Source organism: Herpailurus yagouaroundi, unplaced genomic scaffold, assembly GCF_014898765.1.
Source record: "Herpailurus yagouaroundi ecotype Mexico unplaced genomic scaffold, PumYag 203, whole genome shotgun sequence".
Classification (NCBI taxonomy): domain Eukaryota; kingdom Metazoa; phylum Chordata; class Mammalia; order Carnivora; family Felidae; genus Herpailurus; species Herpailurus yagouaroundi.
In genome coordinates, this window is record NW_024412434.1 from 33,536,592 (window position 1) to 33,556,714 (window position 20,123).

General features: G+C 42.0%; 1 protein-coding gene across 3 annotated transcripts in view; it reads left to right on the forward strand.

The window, feature by feature from the left end:
• LARP4B (La ribonucleoprotein 4B) overlaps positions 1-20,123 on the forward strand; it is a 104,607-nt gene that overhangs the window by 15,350 nt on the left and 69,134 nt on the right. The window contains exons 2-3 of one of the 3 annotated variants that reach the window (XM_040451578.1): positions 9,708-9,842; positions 10,492-10,551. In XM_040451578.1, coding sequence (XP_040307512.1) covers positions 9,762-9,842; positions 10,492-10,551 — 141 coding nt within the window. In that variant the 5' untranslated portion in view covers positions 9,708-9,761. Of the gene's footprint in view, positions 1-9,598; positions 9,843-10,491; positions 10,552-20,123 lie in introns of those variants that run through there. The other 2 variants (XM_040451577.1, XM_040451575.1) reach the window with 2 other exon arrangements.

Here is a 20,123-nt window from a genome sequence, read left to right on the forward strand (position 1 = left end):
GTTCCAGTCACGAGCAGAGTGAGAAGGTGCGATCTTTAAATCTTCATATTGTTTGAGTTGTTTCAAATAGTATTTAGGCTTCCTTATCACCAAGTGTTGGACTGCTTGGAGTTTGCAGAGATTTAATGTTTTAACCAGAGGGTTAATGAGATGACCTAAACTCTCTCTTTGTTTTGTATTGTATTTTAATGAAAATTTTAGCTAAAACGATCTTTTCAAATAATTGCCCTCTCCAGGGCGAGATAACATTCCATGAACCAATTTTAAGTCTTAAAGCTGGAAGGGACCTTTTTCATTGTGTGTGTGGAATTACTAAATAAGTTCTAAGTTAAAAGCAGTTAGTGGGAAAAAATTTAAATGTAACTTTTGGGGTATACTTCTTATGTAGATGCTTTTCCGATCCTGTCTGGGTAAGAAATAAGTGTGCCTTGTGTCTGATTTTCTGCCCCTTGAGCAGAATCAGATGGAAGTGTAAAAAAATGAGTCACCTTCCCCATTGCTGTCTCTCTCAGTAGAAGCGCAGGTGTGCACGTGCAAAAGGAAATTTAAAAAATTGATCTTGAAGCTTACTGGCAGCATCTGTTTAGGACTGTTTCCCTACTGGGTGCCAGTTTAAATGTGTAATTAAGCAACTACTCTACTAAAGCTAGATTCCTTTCTTTCATTTGTCCGTGTCTTTGAGTGCCACAGTTACTGTGGGAAAACTATCTTGTAGATACTGAATCTGGAAAAAACAAAGAGTAACTGCTCTCCTGGAAGCAGGGTTCTGCTGCTCTATAAATGTTCCCACCTTCAAGCCTAAGGTTCAGTCGAGTATATGATCTCTGGAGACCTATGCTGTGGTAGGTCCGTAGACTAATGTGCTCTGAGCTGCTCACAAATTATTCTTCCCTGAGACAGGAACATATAGTTTAAATATTACGTACAGAGCGATGCTGACAGCTGTGAGATAAACACAGTAATGCAGCCTGCAGCACAAGCCTAGTGAATGAGGAACTGTAATTCCTATCATGGTATTTCATTTTCTTACACCTCTATTTAGAGGTGTGCATACTGAGTCCCTAAAAGAAAGTTACTATTATTAACAAATGTCCTTCCAAATCCCAAAACACTGTGATGGTGCTTTAATGATTTGATTTAGCTTCTTTGACCATTTCTGTTTTTTCCACTGAGTTTATTTAGTTTCAGAGGTCTGATAGGTAAACTGTCTTTCAACATAGTATGTCTAGACATTGAAAGTAACAAATTCTGGCTTTTCTAATTGATTCTCAAAGGGATCATATAGTACTTAATTAGGGCAGTCTCTAAGGTTGTCAACAGCCCATTTTCCATATTTGGATAAAACTGTGTTTACTTATCCAGTTGAATATTCAGTCACTGTTTTTTGAAAAATAATCCAAACAGTTACGCGGGAATTCTCAGAACACATGTCTGTGTCGTAGCATCTTGTACTGTCCCTGGACTGCTTGCTGTCAGCCACAGACCAGAGGAGTTAGAAGAAAACTTAGCAAACTTGACTCCTCTCTCATTTTGTGGATGCAAATATAGAAATAGAGTGTTGACACAACACTGCAGCCAAACCATCTGTACTTGAGTGTTACTGACAATAGGAAGCTCTTGGAGGTAAATTGTAAGCCCTTGGGGGTAAAATTGGAACGTATCACTGGTGGGATATATATGAAAAATGTGGATTCCTAAAAGAGACTCAGGATGGTAGGAGAGAACCACAGGTGTGGTGAATGCTGTAAAGAACATAAGGCTGTGGGCACATGAAGAAGGAATGAGAGAGGAAAGAGAAGGAGGCCTTCAATGAGGGAGGAGGATCCCAGGCGAGGAGAAGAGAAATGGTGCAAAGAAAGACAGGGAAGTATTGAATGGCTGGGTGAATATGGAGAATGGAGAGTGGTTTGTAGAACTGGAGACTTCCTTATTTCAGAACAATGTTTTTAGATTGAAAACAGCTGTCTCCTCTGTGGCCCCCATATAGGAGAATCTCTTCTCCTATGAAATGTGTACATTTCAAGGCCAACTCATAAAGCAAAACAAAACAAAACAAAAAACAAAAACTATATGCTTGAAAATTCCCCAGTAAGATGCAACATATCATCTCTCAACACGGCCAGTTTTGTTTTTTTTTTTTTTTTTCTTGGCGTTGGATCACTGGTTTTATTGTATAAAAAGATGAAGTTAAATTTGGCTTATATTTGGGCACCATGTTGATTTATTAAAAAGTGCTTATTTTAAATATTAAAATCATTATGTGTGCACTGGGCAATATGAAGGTCACCATAGAAGGGGGGGAGAAGGAATGAAGACCAATGAAGGAAGCTGCAGGTACTTCGAGGTCCTGTCACAGTGGGGGCGCCCATTGGCATGGATTGACAGGGCGAGCTGTCTGCACCGCGGAATTTCCGTATGGGCATGTAGATTTGAATAGCAGAAATTATGTGTGTGTGTATGGACTAGCTCACTGGACTCAACTAGCTTGGTGACCTTGACTGAGTCATGTCTGAGCACATTTTCCCAGGCTGCTAAGTGGGCATGAGAGCTAAGAAAATTGAGGTTGATTGAGTGACTTTGTGAAGCATTTAGACTAACCGTTGCATGACACAGATCCAAATACTAATTCATTCCCTTTTTGGATTTCTGATCCACAGACAAATCATCTATGTTTACACACTACCCTTTTGTAACCAAGAAAAAAAATGTTCATGTTGTTCTGGAGTCAGGAAGTCTCCAGGTCTCTATCTTTATTTTGATTGTTGTAGAAATTATCAAATTCTCTGGGGCGCCTGGGTGGCGCAGTCGGTTGGAGCGTCCGACTTCAGTCAGGTCACGATCTCGCGGTCCGTGAGTTCGAGCCCCGCGTCGGGCTCTGGGCTGATGGCTCGGAGCCTGGAGCCTGTTTCCGATTCTGTGTCTCCCTCTCTCTCTGCCCCTCCCCCGTTCATGCTCTGTCTCTCTCTGTCCCAAAAATAAATAAACGTTGAAAAAAAAAAAAAAAAGAAATTATCAAATTCTCAAACTATGATTGTGTCATTGTTATTTGCAAATCCACTGAGGTATGCCAAGCACATGTATGAATATAAAGTTCTTAACCTCTTCCAGTTTATTCCTTGGGTTATTTCCACTTTTTGGCTATTCCGCTATTTGAATATTCACGTACAAGTTTTGGGGGTGATAAATGCTTTCAGTTCTCTTGGGGATATACCTAGGTGTGGGAATGCTGGCTTATGTGATGTCCTTGTGTTCAACATCCAAATGTTGGCCAAAGTGGCTGTGCCATTTTACATTCCCGCCAGCATTGTATTAAGATTCCACATCCTTGCCAACACTTGTTACTTGTCTTTTTGATTATAGCCATTCCAATGAGTTTGAAGTGGTATTTTGTATTTTGATTTGCATTTCCTAATGACTAATGATGTCGAGCATCTTTTCATGTACTTATCGGCCATTTGTATGTCTTTGGGAAAATGTCAGTTCATGCTCTGCCCATTTTTTACTTATTTGTCTCTTATAATTGAGTTTTAGGAACACATTCTTCTCTTTCTTTTTCTGTGTATATACACATATCCCTTATGAGATATAATTTGCAAATATTTTCAACTATTCTGTGGGCTGTCTTTTCAATTTGGTAGTGGTGTGCTTTGAAGCACAAAAGTTTTTAATTTTGATGAAGACCAATTTATTTTTAATTCTTTTGCTTGTGCTTTGGTGTCCTATGTAAGCAGGCATTGCCTGATCCAGGCTTAAGATGATTTACTCCTGTGGTTTCTTCCGAGTTTTATAATTCCAGCTCTTACATTTAGTTTAGTTGAGTGTAGTTTTGTTTTTTATTTTAGAGAGTACGTGAGCAGGGAAGGGGCAAAGAGAGAGAGAGACTCTTTTTTTTTTCTTTTTTTCTTTTTTGAGACAAAAAAAAGGGCAGAGGAGGGGCAGAGAAAGTGGGGAGGACAGAGGATCCAAAGCAGGCTCTGTGCTGAAAGCAGAAAGCCCAATGTGGGTCTCAAACTCATGAACCACGAGATCATGACCTGAGCCGAAGTTGGACACTTAACTGATTGAGCCACCTGGGCACCCCATAGAGCGAGAGTGCAGCTCTGAAGCAGGCTCCATATTCAGCACGGGGCCCGACAGAGGACTCGATCCCATGACTCTGCGATCATGACCTCAGCCAAAATCAAGAGTGAGATACTCATCCAACTAAGCCCCCCGGGTGCACCTAGGTTTTGTTTTTGTTTTATTTTTAAGGAATATCTATGCGTAATGTGGGGCTCAAGCTCATAACCCTGAGATCAACAGTCGCATGCTCCTCCAACTGAGCCAGCCAGGTGCCCCATATTTAGGTGTTTGATTCATTTGGAATTAGCTTTTATAGAGAGAGTGAGATAAGGGCCCCACTCCATTCTTTTGCGTGTGAATATCCAGTTGTCCCAGCACCACGTGTTGAAAAGGATTTTCTTTCCCCCATTGAATGGTCTTGGCACCCTTGTGAAAATTCACTGGCCATAAATGTGAGAGTTTATTTCTGGACTCTTTAAGTTCTTTTGTTCTGTATGTCTCTCCTTATGTCAATACCACACTGTCTTAACTGCTGTAGTTTTGTGGTAAGTTTTGAAATCAGGAAGTGTGAGTCTTCCAGCTTGTTCTTTTCAAGATGATTTGGCTACTCTGGGTCCCTTGTATTTCCATAGGAATTTTAGGATCATCTCATCAATTTTTGCAAAAAAGGCAGGTGGGATTTTGATAGGGATTGCATGGATTCTGTAGATGTGCAGTGTTGCCATCCTAGGAATACCATGGCTTCCGGTCCGTGAACACAGGCTGTCTCCTGTCCATGGAAGCCAGGCATCTGTACATAGCGCTCCTTTTGCCTTATATCAGTGGTTCTCAAACATTTTGGTCTTGGGACCTTTTTACACTTCTAAATATTATTGAAGACCTTGAAGAACTTTTGTTTACGGGGCTTATCTGTATATTTGCATTAAAAATTACGACTCAGATTTAAAAAGTTTTTCTTTAACAATAATAGCAAAGCCATTACATGTAAAATAAATATCATTGTTTATGAAAAGGTAGCAATCTTTTCCAAAACAAAAAAATAATTTAATGAGGAGAATGGCATTGTTTTGTATTTTTATAAATCTCTTCAGTGTCTAATTTAATAGAATCTCAGATTGCTTCTTCTGTGTTTCTGCATTTGATCTGTTAGTGATCTGTTATTTTGGTTGAAGGATGAGAAGGAAATCTGACCTCACACGGATGAATAGCTGGAACAGTGAGGAGTGTGTTAACAGTCCCTTCACATAACCTTGACTCTTCTCCTTTGTAACCACACCAGAACTCCACGGCAGTTTGCGAGCAGACAAAGCCAAACAGCCTTTGTGGTTGTTGTGACAATTAGTATGATCTGAGGGCCCCTGGGAAGGTCTCTGGGACCCCTGACAGGCACAGGCCACCCTCTGAGACCCCCTGTCTTAGAGAACAAGACTGAGTTGTGAATTTTCACAAAAAAATGGTGTGACAGCTGATTGGCATTTTTATTAATCTGTATTGACAACCCACTGGGAAGGGTCCTGGTTGCTTTTCCTGCCGATCAGTACTTCTGTTGTTGGAAAGGTACCGCACGGGGGGCTCTGAACTGTTCGAAGCTTGCTTGGTAAACACAGCACCAGCAAGCTGGATGAGTTTCATTAAGCATGTGTGGTTATAAAACAATAAGGTATTTGGAAAATTGAGACTACAGAAATGAAACAACGTAAGACACTATCCTGGTGTTTTAACTCTTGGTCATACATTGTTAGTCATCTAGTGTATTACTTTTAAATATTCACAAAGTCAGCTGTGTGAATTTTTAAAATATACTTGTAATTATACTGTCCACAGTCTCATATCCTGCTTATTTAACCTGAGGTAATCTCTGAATCTTTTAAATAGTTGAAATATATTGTGTTAGTTTCTGCTTTTCTGTATTTTTCTTTATTTTTTTATTTTTATTTTTTTTGCTAAAGCTAAACATTGTTCATGAGATAGTTTATATATTTTTGTATTAGTGCAGATTTTAAACAACAGTAAGTGTGTGAAGTTTCAGATGGATATTGGTAACTATGTCCTAATTAGATTTTTCTTTTTACTTTTCATTACAGAATACTTTAACCACGGAAGTAGAGAGGGCAGGCGGTATAGCAGTCCTTAGTGCACCCGTCATCCAGTTCTAGCTGTTAGTCACTTGCTGCATTCTTGCATTTTTGTTTTGTGTTGTCTCTTAAATTTACCAAAACAGTTTTTAGCATATTTTAAAGCAAGTTCCGGATATATAATTGTACCCATAGTCTTTTAGTTTGTTTATCTCACAGATAAGACTTTTCCACAGCCACACCACCTGGATTGCACTCAACAAAATTAATAATCATTCTATACTATCCTTTATTACCTAGGCAACATTCAATTTTTCCTGTCAAAAATGTCATCCTAGAGTTAATTTATTTCAGTCTCGTTACAGTTCTCACATAAGGTTATTTTGGTTAAAGCTTTTGTATTGTGTAGCAATAAAAATCTCTTCCATTTTTTCATGTCTTAGATTTCGTGCAGAAATGAAGTCATCTGTCTTCTAGAATGCCCCACATTTTAGATTTAGCTAATGGCTTTGTGTTGGTGTTATTTAACGTGTATTGCCCCAGAATTTCCTTTAAATTGGGAGTCAGATCTAGAGGTTTGATTAACTAAAGGTTCTTTTTTTGGCAAGAATACTTCATAAACGGTGCTCTTTGCTCACACCAAGAAGAGTGTAACAGCTGGTTGTTACACTTTCAGTCATGAGATTGAAAAGTGGCTTCAGTGTCCATCCGATCTAGCCATTATAAAGTTTTCTGTCAGCTCTCTGCCCGATTTCAGCAGACGTCGATGGTAATTGCCTTCGTTATTTCATTAGATGTTGCATTATTGTGATTTTCTACTTCAGTCGTCCCTGCTTATTAGTGGTGCTTCCTGCGTAGAGAGCAGCTCGCCCCGCTCAGCTCTTCGGTTATGCTGCTGCCGTCCTCCAAGGAAGGCGGGCTGACGGTTGTTTGCCTTTAGGAATCTTCAGAAGAACGAGTTGGAATCCTGACAGTCTCCGCAGGTGACCAGCGTGGTGGTATTTTGAACTGTCATGGATCCTAACGTGTTTGTTACTCGTTCATTCTTTTTGCTCCTCACGTTGTCCGTGTGTGGCCGTGAGAGCCCTTCACACTTGGAAAGTGAAGAGGAAAGATGAGGAGAGGCTGAGGAGTTGTCACAGTGTGGAGGAGACGAGAAGTCACACCTAAATGCGATGTGGGGTCCTGGATGGGACCCCGGAGCCCTTAACAAATGTTTAATTATGAAACAGACGTTTCTGGTATATGGGAAAAGGATTCTTTAGAAATAGATCTGAGAGGATCGTACCGTCCCAAGTGTTTAATAAGATTGATAAAATTTAGGGGCGCCTGGGTGGCGCAGTCGGTTAAGCGTCCGACTTCAGCCAGGTCACGATCTCGCGGTCCGGGAGTTCGAGCCCCGCGTCGGGCTCTGGGCTGATGGCTCAGAGCCTGGAGCCTGTTTCCGATTCTGTGTCTCCCTCTCTCTGCCCCTCCCCCGTTCATGCTCTGTCTCTCTCTGTCCCAAAAAATAAATAAACGTTGAAAAAAAAAATTTTTTTTTAAAAAAAAAGATAAAATTTCCAGGTGTAGCCTTGACAGATGAAATGTAAAATGTCCGGCTAGCATAGAGACCACGAGATAGGAGGAAGGGCCCTTTGGTGTCGTCTTTCTGCTTTTCCACGGCGACGGGTGAAATCGAACCAAGGAAATCACTCCTTTTGTTTGGCTCTGGAAGGCCGTTGTGAAGGCTGCCTCTGGACACTGTCACCACTTCAGACCGCTAGGTCTGGGGCCAGCACAGGCTTTGCTTTGGTGGCACCTTCCCCCACCCTATCCCCAGCCTTCTAGTCCAGCCCCGAGACCTGCATTCTGGCCATTTCTGGAGGCAGTCGTTGAGGCCTCAGGACGGCTGTGGTCTCACAATGGGTGCCTGGGAGGCTTGTTCTCTGCTGGAGCTGTCATCAGTGCTGCCCTGCCAAACCGTCTTCTGGATTGAAACATTTGACCAAGTCTGGTTGTAATGCTGTGTGCCTTCTGTGCTGCCCACACAGGAACCCCTGTTTCCGGGTGTAGGGCCTGAGGAAAGCCGTGTGTGCTGGCTGGGTCGGTAATGAAGAGGTGGACTGGTGTGGCATCAGGATCACTGGTTCGTGGCTGGGGCGCCTGGGACAGACTGGGCCTGCTGTGCTGTCGACCCAGGACACTGCCACAACTTCCCTTCTTTCTTTTTGTGGTAGAGCGTTGCCAGCATGCATGGGCACACTGGACCGGGAGGCACATATTTCTGACTGGAAAAAAAATGGAGGTAGTAGATGTAATAAAGGATTCTTTGTAATTGAATTCCCCCCCCACCATTTATCTATCTTACCTTGTTTTTAACCAAACATTTTTTCTTTAAGAATCTTAGAAATCCAGCAGTTAATATGGTAAAGCATCTACAGTACTTTCTGTGACTTGTCAGTCTGGTTACCGTTCTGTGTCTTTATTTTTTGGATTTGATGTTTCGTGAGAGTCGATGTAGTTTCTATTACAGTTTCACAAGTATTACAAACTATTACACTTCAACGTTTGTCATTCATCCTGTATTTTGGAAAATACTGACCTTTCTGAAATGGATTTGTCCCAAGCATTTCTTCTTCTCTTTGAGTAGTTGGTACTGCCAAACCTGCCTAATAGCACGGAAGTGATTTTGTGCTTCTGATGATAGAGTTGACCAGTGCATGAGATCGCCTTTGATCATCAGATTGTTTCATTATAACAAGCGTTTTGGGAAGTTCATAAGCTGGTTATTGAGAGAAGGGAGCGCCATCGCCATCATGGAAACCAAAAACCTGCATGGTCACCTCGTGAGACCGATAGCTAGCTTTTAAGTCTCTGTATCTGACATGTGGATGCTGTGTTTTCAGAAGTGCCTGAGAGATACGGGGATTAAATCCAGTCCTTGGGGTGCTGTGAGGCGGTGGAGGTCAGGCCTGGCTGTCTGGGAACCCTGGTTCTCAGACTGATCTGATGAAATCATGGGTATTGTGGTCCCGCCTCATGGACCAGAGTTACTGTGTACGCTGTTCGGGAACATCAAAGGAGATACGTTGTTTGAAGTTCAGGGTCTAGCTGTTGAGCTGAGCCGGAAAGGCTGCTAGCTTCACAACTCTGGTCCTGCTGTCTGGAGGTGCTTTTCCGTTGGTGTGGGATTCCTTTTCAACTACTTACTGTTCAGTTCTTGATAACTGTTGTCCTGGAAGAAAATGAAATTGATGGTGCTAGTCAAAAATGATACGTACATACAAATTTGGGATTCATCATATCACAAATGGGAGTTCTGTTAGTTTTGTAATTTTCCGTTTTTAAAAAAATGGTTTTGTGGGCGTCAGTGGGTTTGTATGTGTTAGCACATGATTTCTAGTCTTGGTATATTCTTGGCTTAGTACAAAGGTGTAAATCGCCGGCAGATTTCTTTGAACTGCTGAGGCTCCAGAGGGATAAGCACATGAAAACCTGAGGGTTTGCAGACTTCCTAGTCACTTAATTGTAAGAACCCCTGGTGTTCGTACTTCCAGTTACTGATGTGCTGTCTTTGTCGTTCCGCAGCATCCTTCGCTGGCCACTCAGCTTCTCCCAGTGCGGCCACCAAGTAAACAGCTCATGACTTCTGATCAGGACACTAAGGTCGTGGCTGAACCGCAGGGCCAGCGAGTCCAGGAAGGGAAAGACAGCGCTCATCTGGTGAGTGCGGGTCGAGGCCAGAATTGGCCTGATGCCTTCCTCTCCTCTTCTTCTGATGACAGATGCTCCTTTGGATTTCAGAAGTAAATCAAAGTAGTAACCCTGGCGTATCTTATAAGCTAAATATAGGAGTTATATTCTGAATCAGTTTATGGGTAGCTTAGTAGAGGAAGCTGTAAGTACTTAGGTGATAGAGAAAACAAAGAGCTTTAGACACTTAGAGCTTTTGGATTTTAAATTCCTAAGAAAAATGCAGTGATTTATAAATACTTTAATAACATTGTACGTGTTGTACTGGTATGTATGTAAAGAATTAATTTAAAGAATGTATTTAAAGAATTAATTATAAATTTTTTATTTTGATTGCTTTTGTTTATTTTAAGATTTTATCATGTCAAGCAAAAAACATATTTTTCTTAGTTTTCCCCACTGAAGTTATAAGGAATTTTAATTACGGTGGTCAGGCAGAATTTTAAGATATCTTAAGTTTCAAGGCTCCTACCTCTTTCTTAATATCTCACTGAATTTCTTTGTCATGTAAAAATGTGTTTTCCTCAGTGGGTTTTGTTTTTGCTAAATCATTGTGGTTTGAAAATGCTGCTTTATATATATCGTAATGATGGCGTGTTTGCTGTTTTCAATTTTACAGATGAATGGTCCCATATCTCAAACCACTTCTCAGACCAGCTCCATCCCAGCTTTGAGTCAGGTAATTCAGTTCTGAGATCAGTCACTGTGGAGGCCCACAGATACTGCCTCACAACAAATATTTACTGTAACAGAATTAGAAAACGTTGATGTTTCCCAAGAAAGGGGGATGAAGTGGGGGAGAGACCCACATGGGTTGGAATTGTTCAGTACCGTACATCCTCACCTGGCTTGTGTGTGTGTGTGTGCTGTGTGTATAGTTCTAGACGCAGTGTGCCCTGTGTTCATTGAGTGTCAGAGACTCATCACATTGTTTTTAGTGTTCACTGATAATCTGCTGAATGTATATGATTAGCTCTACATTTTGAAACCTGTGTTTTTTAAAGTACACAAGTTACAGTAAGCTTTTACTAAGAAAATTGGTTTCACATTTTAGTTGTGGTTAATGAAAGAATAAGGAAATGGAGATCCATTGGTTTTTAAATCTTGCTTTAACCTCCTGTGCCTGTGTCAGGTGTGTTTGGAGCCATGCTACACTTAGCTTGGCAGTCTTCCGAGTGATCTTATAAACCAGGCACAATTTAAAAAAGAAAAGGAAAACTTTTAAAGTAATGTTATAAACTTGATAGTAAACTTCATTTATTTCCCCAAACTGTAAGCAGTTCATGTAGAAATTGAAGGAGACTGGATTGCTGATCTACTTTTAATAAGGTAGAATTTTTAAAAATGAAAGGTACCCTCCAAAATATTATTTCGTTGTTATGAAATACAGAGTTTTTTCGTATATTGTATTGATGTTTTAAATGAATTCTATGATGTTTTAAGTAATTTAAATTCTAAATTTAAGACCTTTAGTTGTCTAAGGGAAATTATACAGAAATCATTTAAAAAAATTTTTTTTAGAACTAATCTCCCTCCTTCCCATGGTTGATTTACAGTCCAACATAATATTCAGATAGATACCTTTTTAAAACGTATTGCAGGGCTAAAAATTAGATTTTGGCGTCTGAGGTTTTTTTGCCTGTTTTTTCACTTGGTTGGTAAGTATTGAGACAAGACCTATCTAGAAGAGAATGGAAACACTTGAGCCAGAACTCAGCATTTCATTTCTGTGCAGAAATAATTTGCAACTAGTACTGCCTCACTTATGTTCTTTGTCATTTTTAAGAGTTAACGCCTTATAAAGACATGTGGCAAGTTCTTGGTCCAGCCCTGATTAGTATTCAGGACCCTTGGTGTCCCTTGGGCAGATCCCATCTCTGATCTGAGGCTTTGTAAAGTGGATATGTTGTTTACCAGTGTTAACAGGGTGTTGCACACTTAGGTTTTCACAGTGTTGCAGGATTTTTTACCACAATACCTGGGATTCATTGTCTTGCCACTTTGAAGAATGAAGAGGTGGACGCAAAATGAGCAGCGGGCCCAAGTTTATTAGAGTAGAAGATCAGAAAGGAAGAATAGTAGGAAAGCTCTCTTTACGGAGAGGGGGCTTTTCCAAATGCCCGTGACTCTAGGCAAGGGTCCTCGTTTTAGAAGGTTCTGGTCTCCCTTCCCTTCCCCCTTGTTCCTTCTCAGGTCCCATCCTTATTGGCTTGGCAGCTCTAGGTGCTGGGTTGTCCCTTCCGATGGTCTCGATGCAGTTGAGTGAGGAGTCAGACGGGTCATGCTTCCCCTATATAACATAAGTTTTATGACCCATTTTTTTGAGTTAGGCATTTTGATTGTCAAATTCCTGAGGGGACCCTGAGGTGGTGGTGGTGGTGTCTGTTACACTCTGAAGAGGGACCTTTTGCCTGACAGGGTTGGCCCTAGTCAGACACTCCCAGCATTGTTCCAAGAAAGGTGTGTCCCCATCCAGGGACCTCAGGTCCTCATCTTTCCCTCTCTGCCTACTTATCCTATCTTTTTCGTGTCATAACAGAATCCTTAAATACTGGAGCCGGAAGGTGCTGTAAGGGACATCTGGGCTTACAGCATGTGTGTCCTTTAATAAAGCTTTATTTATAACAAGCTTGAGCGTCTTTACAGAAAATCAAAGAGTGCACACATTTTTATGTAGCTGTAATCAGCATACATCAATTTCACCCATTTTCCCACAGGGCATGATTTCATCTGTGTGTCTCCTTGTACCTGGTGTTGTATATTTTCTTTACATTACGGTGCCATTCTTCCTTTAGCCATTTGGTTTCTGCGGCATTTGTACGGTTACTTCTTTCCCGTTACTCTAGATGGCATTGCTCTGAAAGCTTTCTGGCTGCCATTCTTCATGGTGCACCTGAGTGTGTGCATGCGGTGGCGGGTTTAGTGGCTGCAGATGTTGATGCTCAGTAGTCTGCAGTCATTTCGATTGCTGAGTGAGCATGTGTCACAGTCTCTGGAAGGTTCAGTCTTTCCCCTGAGTTGGTGTGAGTAGGAGAATTGCCGTAGTGATGCCCAAATAAATGTCTGAACAATTCAGGAGCAGCTTTGCGTTTAGCCGGTGGCGATACTAATCGTATTTATTATACAGCTCCTTCCTCCTCCTCCCCCCCAAAATAAAACCTTACTGAGAAGTAACTATTTACTACAGCCCTAGCTAATCAGCGAGCATCAGAAATTGATCTTTGACAAAAGAAAGCTGAGACCCAAAGAGGCTTAAGTCATTTCCTCAAGATTTCTCAACTGCAGTGTGGCAGAACCATGATTTGAACCCAGGCAACTGGCTTCAGAGTCCAAATCCAAAGATACTTCCTCTTTGGCATCTGTTACCTCATTGAAAAAGAGAAACAAATGGAAAATAATACCCCAGACAAAATCCATCTCTTTGCCATGTGGCACAATTTGCATTGTTTCTGAGTGGATGAAATTACTTGGAATAAAAATGAAGGATTTTAGGTGGGGAATAGTGTGATTTACCTTTTAGGAAGATTATTTTGGCCTCATTACATTTTTATATATTATGGGTTGCAGTGAGTCAAGCATGGAAGCAAAGCAAATAAACTAGTAAGGAATGAAAGCTTATAAGTGATGGTGGTGGGTCAGACTAGGAACGAGTGGATTTCAAATTTATTTTGGAAGTGGGTTCAAGTCATCATTGGATGTAGAGGTTGGGGTGAGGAAAAGATAAACCAGGGGTCGTTGAGCAACTTGATGGATGGCATTTTCATTTTTTTTGAGATGGAAAAAACTGGAGACGTAAAGGTTTGTGGAGAGCAAATCTTCTTGTTAGAAATTAAAGCAAGCAGTGAAGTGGGCAGGTGGGGCCAGGTGGACCTCAGCAGAGAGGTTAGAGCCTGAGATGTAATTTGAAGTAGACAAATAGATGTTTTATTTTATAAGTTTATTATATAGAAAAGACTGTTAAAACTATTGTAAATATGGGGAGGCTCAGGTGGCTCAGTTGATTGAGTGTCCAACTCTTGATTTCAGCTCAGGTCATGATCTCATGGTTTATGAGATCGAGCCCCAAGTTGGACTGTGCACTGAGCATCGAGTCCGCTTCATGGGGATTCTCTCTCCCCCTCTCATGATCCTCCCCTATTCTCAAAAATAAATGAATAAACTTAAAAAGTAGTGTGAATATGGATTAAGGGTATATAGTTGAAAAGTAACAAATTATTGTTTGTAATAGAGTCAAATCCAGTCCTCCCGCCCCCCCCCCCCCCCCCCCATAATTTTTGCCTATCCTGATGGTTTTTATGTCCTACAAGGGCATTCTTGGCTATAACTTTTCTCTTCATTGGTTCGTCCTTTTCTAATCATCTGTATTACTTATGTATTTGATTATATTTTAAGTTATTCTTCATGTTGTTAAAAAATTTTTTTTAATGTGTTTTCTCTTGGGAGTTTTAAGACACATAGGACATGAACCGTGTAACGTACTTCATTGATACTTTGCAAGGCATACTTAAATTGAAAAGTTTCATTAGCATCAACATGGCATAATTGACAGTTTAGTCATTTATTCTACAAACTTACCTTTATATGTATCATCTGTATATCTTTCTGCTTACCATAGGGATTACATATAACATCAAAAGTTACAACTGTCTAGTTTAAATTGATTTCTCCTTAACCTCGATAGCACACAGAAACTCCTTCTGTCAAGTTCTCTCCCTCCCTTATGTTACTGGTATCACACATTTCATCTTTGTCACTATGCCCAACAATGTCGATTGATAGTTTTAATCCTGAAGAAAATAAAAAGTGAAGCTGTAAGGCAGAATGGCAGTGATCCTGGCTCTTGTGCCTGTTCTTGTTTCTCCTTCACCAGAGAGCTCTGCATCTTCTAGAATCTCCAGTTCCTGTGTCCTGTGTTTTCACTGCAGCCTGAAGGACTCCTTTACCTTTTCCTCCAGGGCAGACCTGCTGTGAACAAACTACTTCAACTTTTGTTTATCTGGGAATGTCTTAATTTCTTCTTCGGTTTTGAAGAGTTTTGCTGGATAAGGACTTCTCAATGGACAGTGTTTTCTGTCCGCACTTGATCACCCACTGCCTTTCTTCCTGCAAGGTTTCTCGTGCTAAATTGGCTAACGTTCTTATCGAGGACCTCTTGTACTTGACAAGGAGTTTTTTCTTGCTGCTTTAAAGATTCTTTGTTTTTTGACAGTGTGATTGTAATGTGTCTTGGTACGGGTCTCTTTGGGTTTATTCTGCTTTATGTTTGTTGAGATTTGGGATTTGTAAATTCCTGTACTTCATCAAATTTGGGAAGTTTTGGCCACTGTTCCTTCAAATGCTCTCTTGCCCTTCCTCTCCTGCCCCCACCATGGGGCCCCCACAGTACGTGTGTTGGACCTCTGGTTGGTGTCTCATAAATCCTTTAGGCTCCACTCATTTCCTCTTTTTTCTTTTGCTCCTTTAGATAATTCCGTTTGTCCCTTGTTCACATTTGTTGATTCTTCTGCCAAGTCTGCTGTTGAACCCCTCTAGTGAATTTTTCAGTTCAGTGATTGTACCGTTCAGCTCCAGAATATTTGTTTGCTTTTTTTTTTTTAATAAATCTCTCTCTGTTGATACTCCTGTTTTGTTCCTGTATTGTTTTATTGGTTAACTTTAGTTCCTTGTCCGTGTTTTTCCTCAGCTCTTTGAGCATATTTAAGATGATTATGTTTTTATTTGCTTGCTTGAAATATTTAGAGAGTGGGAGAGCATGCTCGTGTGTGTGAGTGGGTGAGGGGCAGAGAGAGATGAAAGAAAGAATCTTCAGCAGGCTTCATGAGCAGTGTGGAGCCCAACATGGGGCTTGATCTTAGGACCCTGGGATCATGGCCTGAGCCGAAATCAAGAATCAGATGCTCAACTGACTGAGCCACCCAGGAGCCCTTAAGATGATTGTTGTTTTTTTTGAAAAAAAATGTTTTAATGTTTGTTATTTTTGAGAAAGAGAGAGAGGGAGGCACAGAATACAAAGCAGGCTCCAGGCTCTGAGCTGTCAGCCACAGCGCCCGACGTGGGGCTTGAACTCACTGACTGTGAGATCATGACCTGAGCTGAAGTCCAGCACTTAACCAAACTGAGCCACCCAGGCACCCCAAGATGATTGTTTTAAAGTCTTTGTGGAATAAATCCCATGTCTGAGCTTTCTCAGGGACAGTGAATTCTGTTCCTTTGAATGAGCCATATTTTCCTGTTTCTTTGCATGCCTTGTGATTTTTTGTTGTTCTTGCTGAGAATTGGGTGTTTGATTTTATTTATTTATTATTTATTTATTTATTTATTATTTTTTTTAACGTTTATTTATTTTTGGGACAGAGAGAGACAGAGCATGAACGGGGGAGGGGCAGAGAGAGAGGGAGACACAGAATCGGAAACAGGCTCCAGGCTCCGAGCCATCAGCCCAGAGCCCGACGCGGGGCTCAAACTCACGGACCACAAGATCGTGACCTGGCTGAAGTCAGACGCCCAACCGACTGCGCCACCCAGGCGCCCCTATTTATTTATTTTTAAATGTTTATTTTTGAGAGACGGAGACAGCACAAGAAGGTGAGACACACACACACACACACACACACACACAGAGAGAGAGAGAGAGAGAGAGAGAGAGAGAGACAGACAGACAGACATAGATTCCAAAGCAGATTCTAGGCTCTGAGCGTCAGCACAGAGCCTGATGTGGGGCCCAGACCAACGAACTGGGAGATCATGACCTGAGCTGAAGCCGAACGCCTAACTGACTGAGCCACCCATGCACTCCTGATTTTATTTATAATGTGTATGACGTCTCATTGTTTTGAGACTTTTCCAAACTAATTTGGACAGATTATTCCCTTTCATATGTGTTCGCTGAAGTCTCTGTTCCTTTGACTTGTGTTCAGCTAATATTTTGACAGATTTCCTTTAATACCATGAACTGAAACAGACCAGACACCTTCTTCCCCCTCCAAAACAAGAGAGAGTACAGTTACCCTTCCCAGTCTTCATACGGCCTCTGTTCTGAGACAGTTCGTCACTGAGTAGTTCAGCTTGGTTGGAGACTAGGGATCAACCTGAGGTGAAAGCCTAAGGTCTTCTCAGGACTTTTTTTGAGCGTATGTCTTGACTGGATGTGGCTTTCAGAATTTCCCATATACATGGCTGCTTTTGATTGCCCTGATTTCCCAAAGAGTTGCACCCTATTCTTTTTGAGCTTCACGTGGTTTCTGGTTGTGTCTCCACCGGTAACCCCTTGCCCCAGGGGGGTGTGATTTTGAAGCTGCCTTACAGCTTTTATGAGCATTGCCTGCCACTTCCCATTTGTGTTCTGAGTTATGTGAGACAGGGAAAACTCCAGCTAGGATTGAACACATGTACACACTAATTTGCAGATAAGGTTTTACTCTGTTCCCTCTGCAGAGTTCCGGCGGGGTGGGGTCTGGGAGCCCCCTAGACCAAGACCACACCATGCCACAGAAATGCCTACCATGTGGAGGAGAGCATTCTCTCTCTCTCTCTCTCTCTCTCTCTCTCTCTCTCTCTCTCTCTCTCTCTTTTTCTCCTTCCTTCCTTTTTTCCTTCCTCCCTCCCTTCCTTCCTTCCTTCTTTCCTTCTTTCCTTCTTTCCTTCCTTGTTCAGTGCAGGGCTTGAACTCATGACCCTGAGATCCGGAGTAGGACGTTTAACCGACTGAGCACCCAGACGCCCCATGGAGAGTTTTTTCTTGCTGTGTGTTTGCTTAGTTGCCATAAACCTGTGATTCTTTTTCAGAGCTCCCTATAGAGTTGGTTTAGAAGCTTCTGGTTGTTTTCTTGATATTTCTGTAGGGGAGTTTAGAAGCTTTGAGCTTCTTAGTTCACCATTTTGCTTGACTTTTTGTAACCTTTTAAATGAGAATTTTTTCTAGGTTGTTGTTAAATTGTTTTTCTAATAATATATAGAACTACTGATAAACTCTTAATGCATGTAATTTTTACCAAATATAAAACCTGATTGCCCAAACCAGTAAAATGCAAATTTATGATGTTCATTTAGTGTGGCAAGTGATGTTTTGCTGGAACTAAAGCTGCTTCACCAGGTACTTGTGGTCTGCTTACCCAGGGTTCCTTTGAATTTACCACAGCCTGAGCTGCTGAATGCCGTGCGAACGACTTTCCCATAGCTTTTGCCAGTTTGTGTCTGAGGCATACTTGGAGTTACTTGGCTCTCACCAGGCATGGATGAATTTGTAACATTTTAAATCCAACTCTCTTTCTGGTAGAGTAGGTCAATTTAAGTATTGTCACACAGTGCCACTGTGCTACTAACCTTATGTGCACACGTGAGCATATCTTTAAAATTTTGTGTTTGTAATATTAAAAAATAAGAAGAATGTATTAGGGGCCACCTGGCAGGCTTAGTTGGTAGAACATGCGACACTTAATCTCAGGGTTGTGAGTTCGAGCTCCACATTGAAGGTAGAGATTACTTTAAAAAAATAATAATAAAATTTTGTGGTTGCATCAGCCACCACAGATCCTGGTTTGAAGTAGCTGATGTTACAGGCACCAAGACTTCTGTTAGAATGCTTTCCTAGAGGCATAAAGAGCGGCCAGCGTGTGGGGATGGGAAGCGGTCATCTTGCGTAGTTGGGAGGGCTGGCCTTAGGAAGGATGGTGGGAGTGGGAGACATGATGGATGGTTCGAGGAAAGATGGGTCATGCTGGGGTTGGTTGGGTGAGTTCTCTGGAAGAGAGAGAGAAGGTAAGGAGGATGGCATCGTAGAGAAAGAGGAGATTGTAGAAGTGGGCTGGGGCCAGAATTTGTTAGGGTTCCGTTCTAAGTATTTTACTTACTGTCTTCACGGCAGCTCTGTAAAATAGGTGTTGCTTTTGGTCCCATTTTACAAGTGGGAAAACAGGCCGAGATCAGATTACTTGCCAAAGCTTACACGTGTAGTGACACAAATAGCTTCACACCTGGGCAGATACCTCAATCAGGAGTGGGAACTTTTGGGGGACTTCCTGGTCCTGGTCCTGGCCTGGTGGGTGTTGGTTTTCTTTTTTTCCTCTTTTTCTCTTGCTCTTTCCTTTCTCCCTCTCTCTTTTTTAAATGTTTAGTCTTGAGAGAGAGCGAGCGTGTGTGAAGGGGACAGACAGAGGATCTGAAGCAGGCTCTGCGCTAGCAGCAGAGAGCCTGATGCGAGGCTCAAACTCGTGAATTGGGAGATCAAGACCTGAACCGGAGTCAGACGCTTAATCGAGCCACCCAGGTGCCTCGCTCTTTCCTTTCTCTTAAGGAGAATGTTTAGAGCTCTGTGCAAGTAAGAATAATTAAGTGAACCGTGTGTGCCCATTGTGAACTTGAACAGTTTCCCCCCTCTCATTTTGCTACCTCTTCCTTCCGTCTATACACACATGCACACACATGCACATGCTTTATAAAAATTGTAGGTGTTTCTTTACTTGGCTGGGGTGTTTTAAAGCAAATCCGAGACAATGTGTCTTTCACCGTGCATCCCTAAGGACACCGCTCCAGCTCCAACCTTGTGCCTCTCTTGTGCGAATCTCCTCCACGCCCACAGACCTCAGGCTCAGAGGCAGAGAATGAGGTGCAACTCTACTGCCTGTACACCCTAAAGAGCACTCTTTGGGGAGCATGCATGCCAGCCTCTGTGGCTGCCACATCCCCTGATACAGAATTCAGAGAATGTGGAAACACTGGAAAAGGCAGGAGTCTGAAGTGTCTTGTTCTGGCTCGTATAACAATTACAGCATTTTTCTAATTGAGTTTATGAGAATGGGAAAAATAATGTGAAAATTATTTGTCGCTTTTCTGAGTCTGAATCTTTGGAATCCATGTGTTGTTTGGGTTTTAGTGCGTGGAGGAGGCTGGCTGCTGGGCAGGGCCTGTGGCACTTAGGATTTTGGATTTGAGTGGCAGGGGCATGTGACTGTCGTGCAAGGGGCTATTTTGGGATCTGGGTGTTGGCCTCCGGCGGAAACCAGAGCAGGTTCCCCGAGACGTGCCTGTGGAGGCTGCGAGAAGGCCGGGCGTGTTATGCGAGCGTGCGAGCTTTCAGACATGGGTTGTTGCTTCAGCAGGGAACTTGGTGGCGACAATGACGGGGAAAAAGCCGGCCTGTTGCAGAAATCTGTGGAGGAGGCGGAGCCGGAGAGCCAGAGGAGCACAGCTCTGTCCTCATTATTTGATGCCCTTGAAGGGGAGAAGCCCCACGGGCCCGGTCTGCAGGGTCTG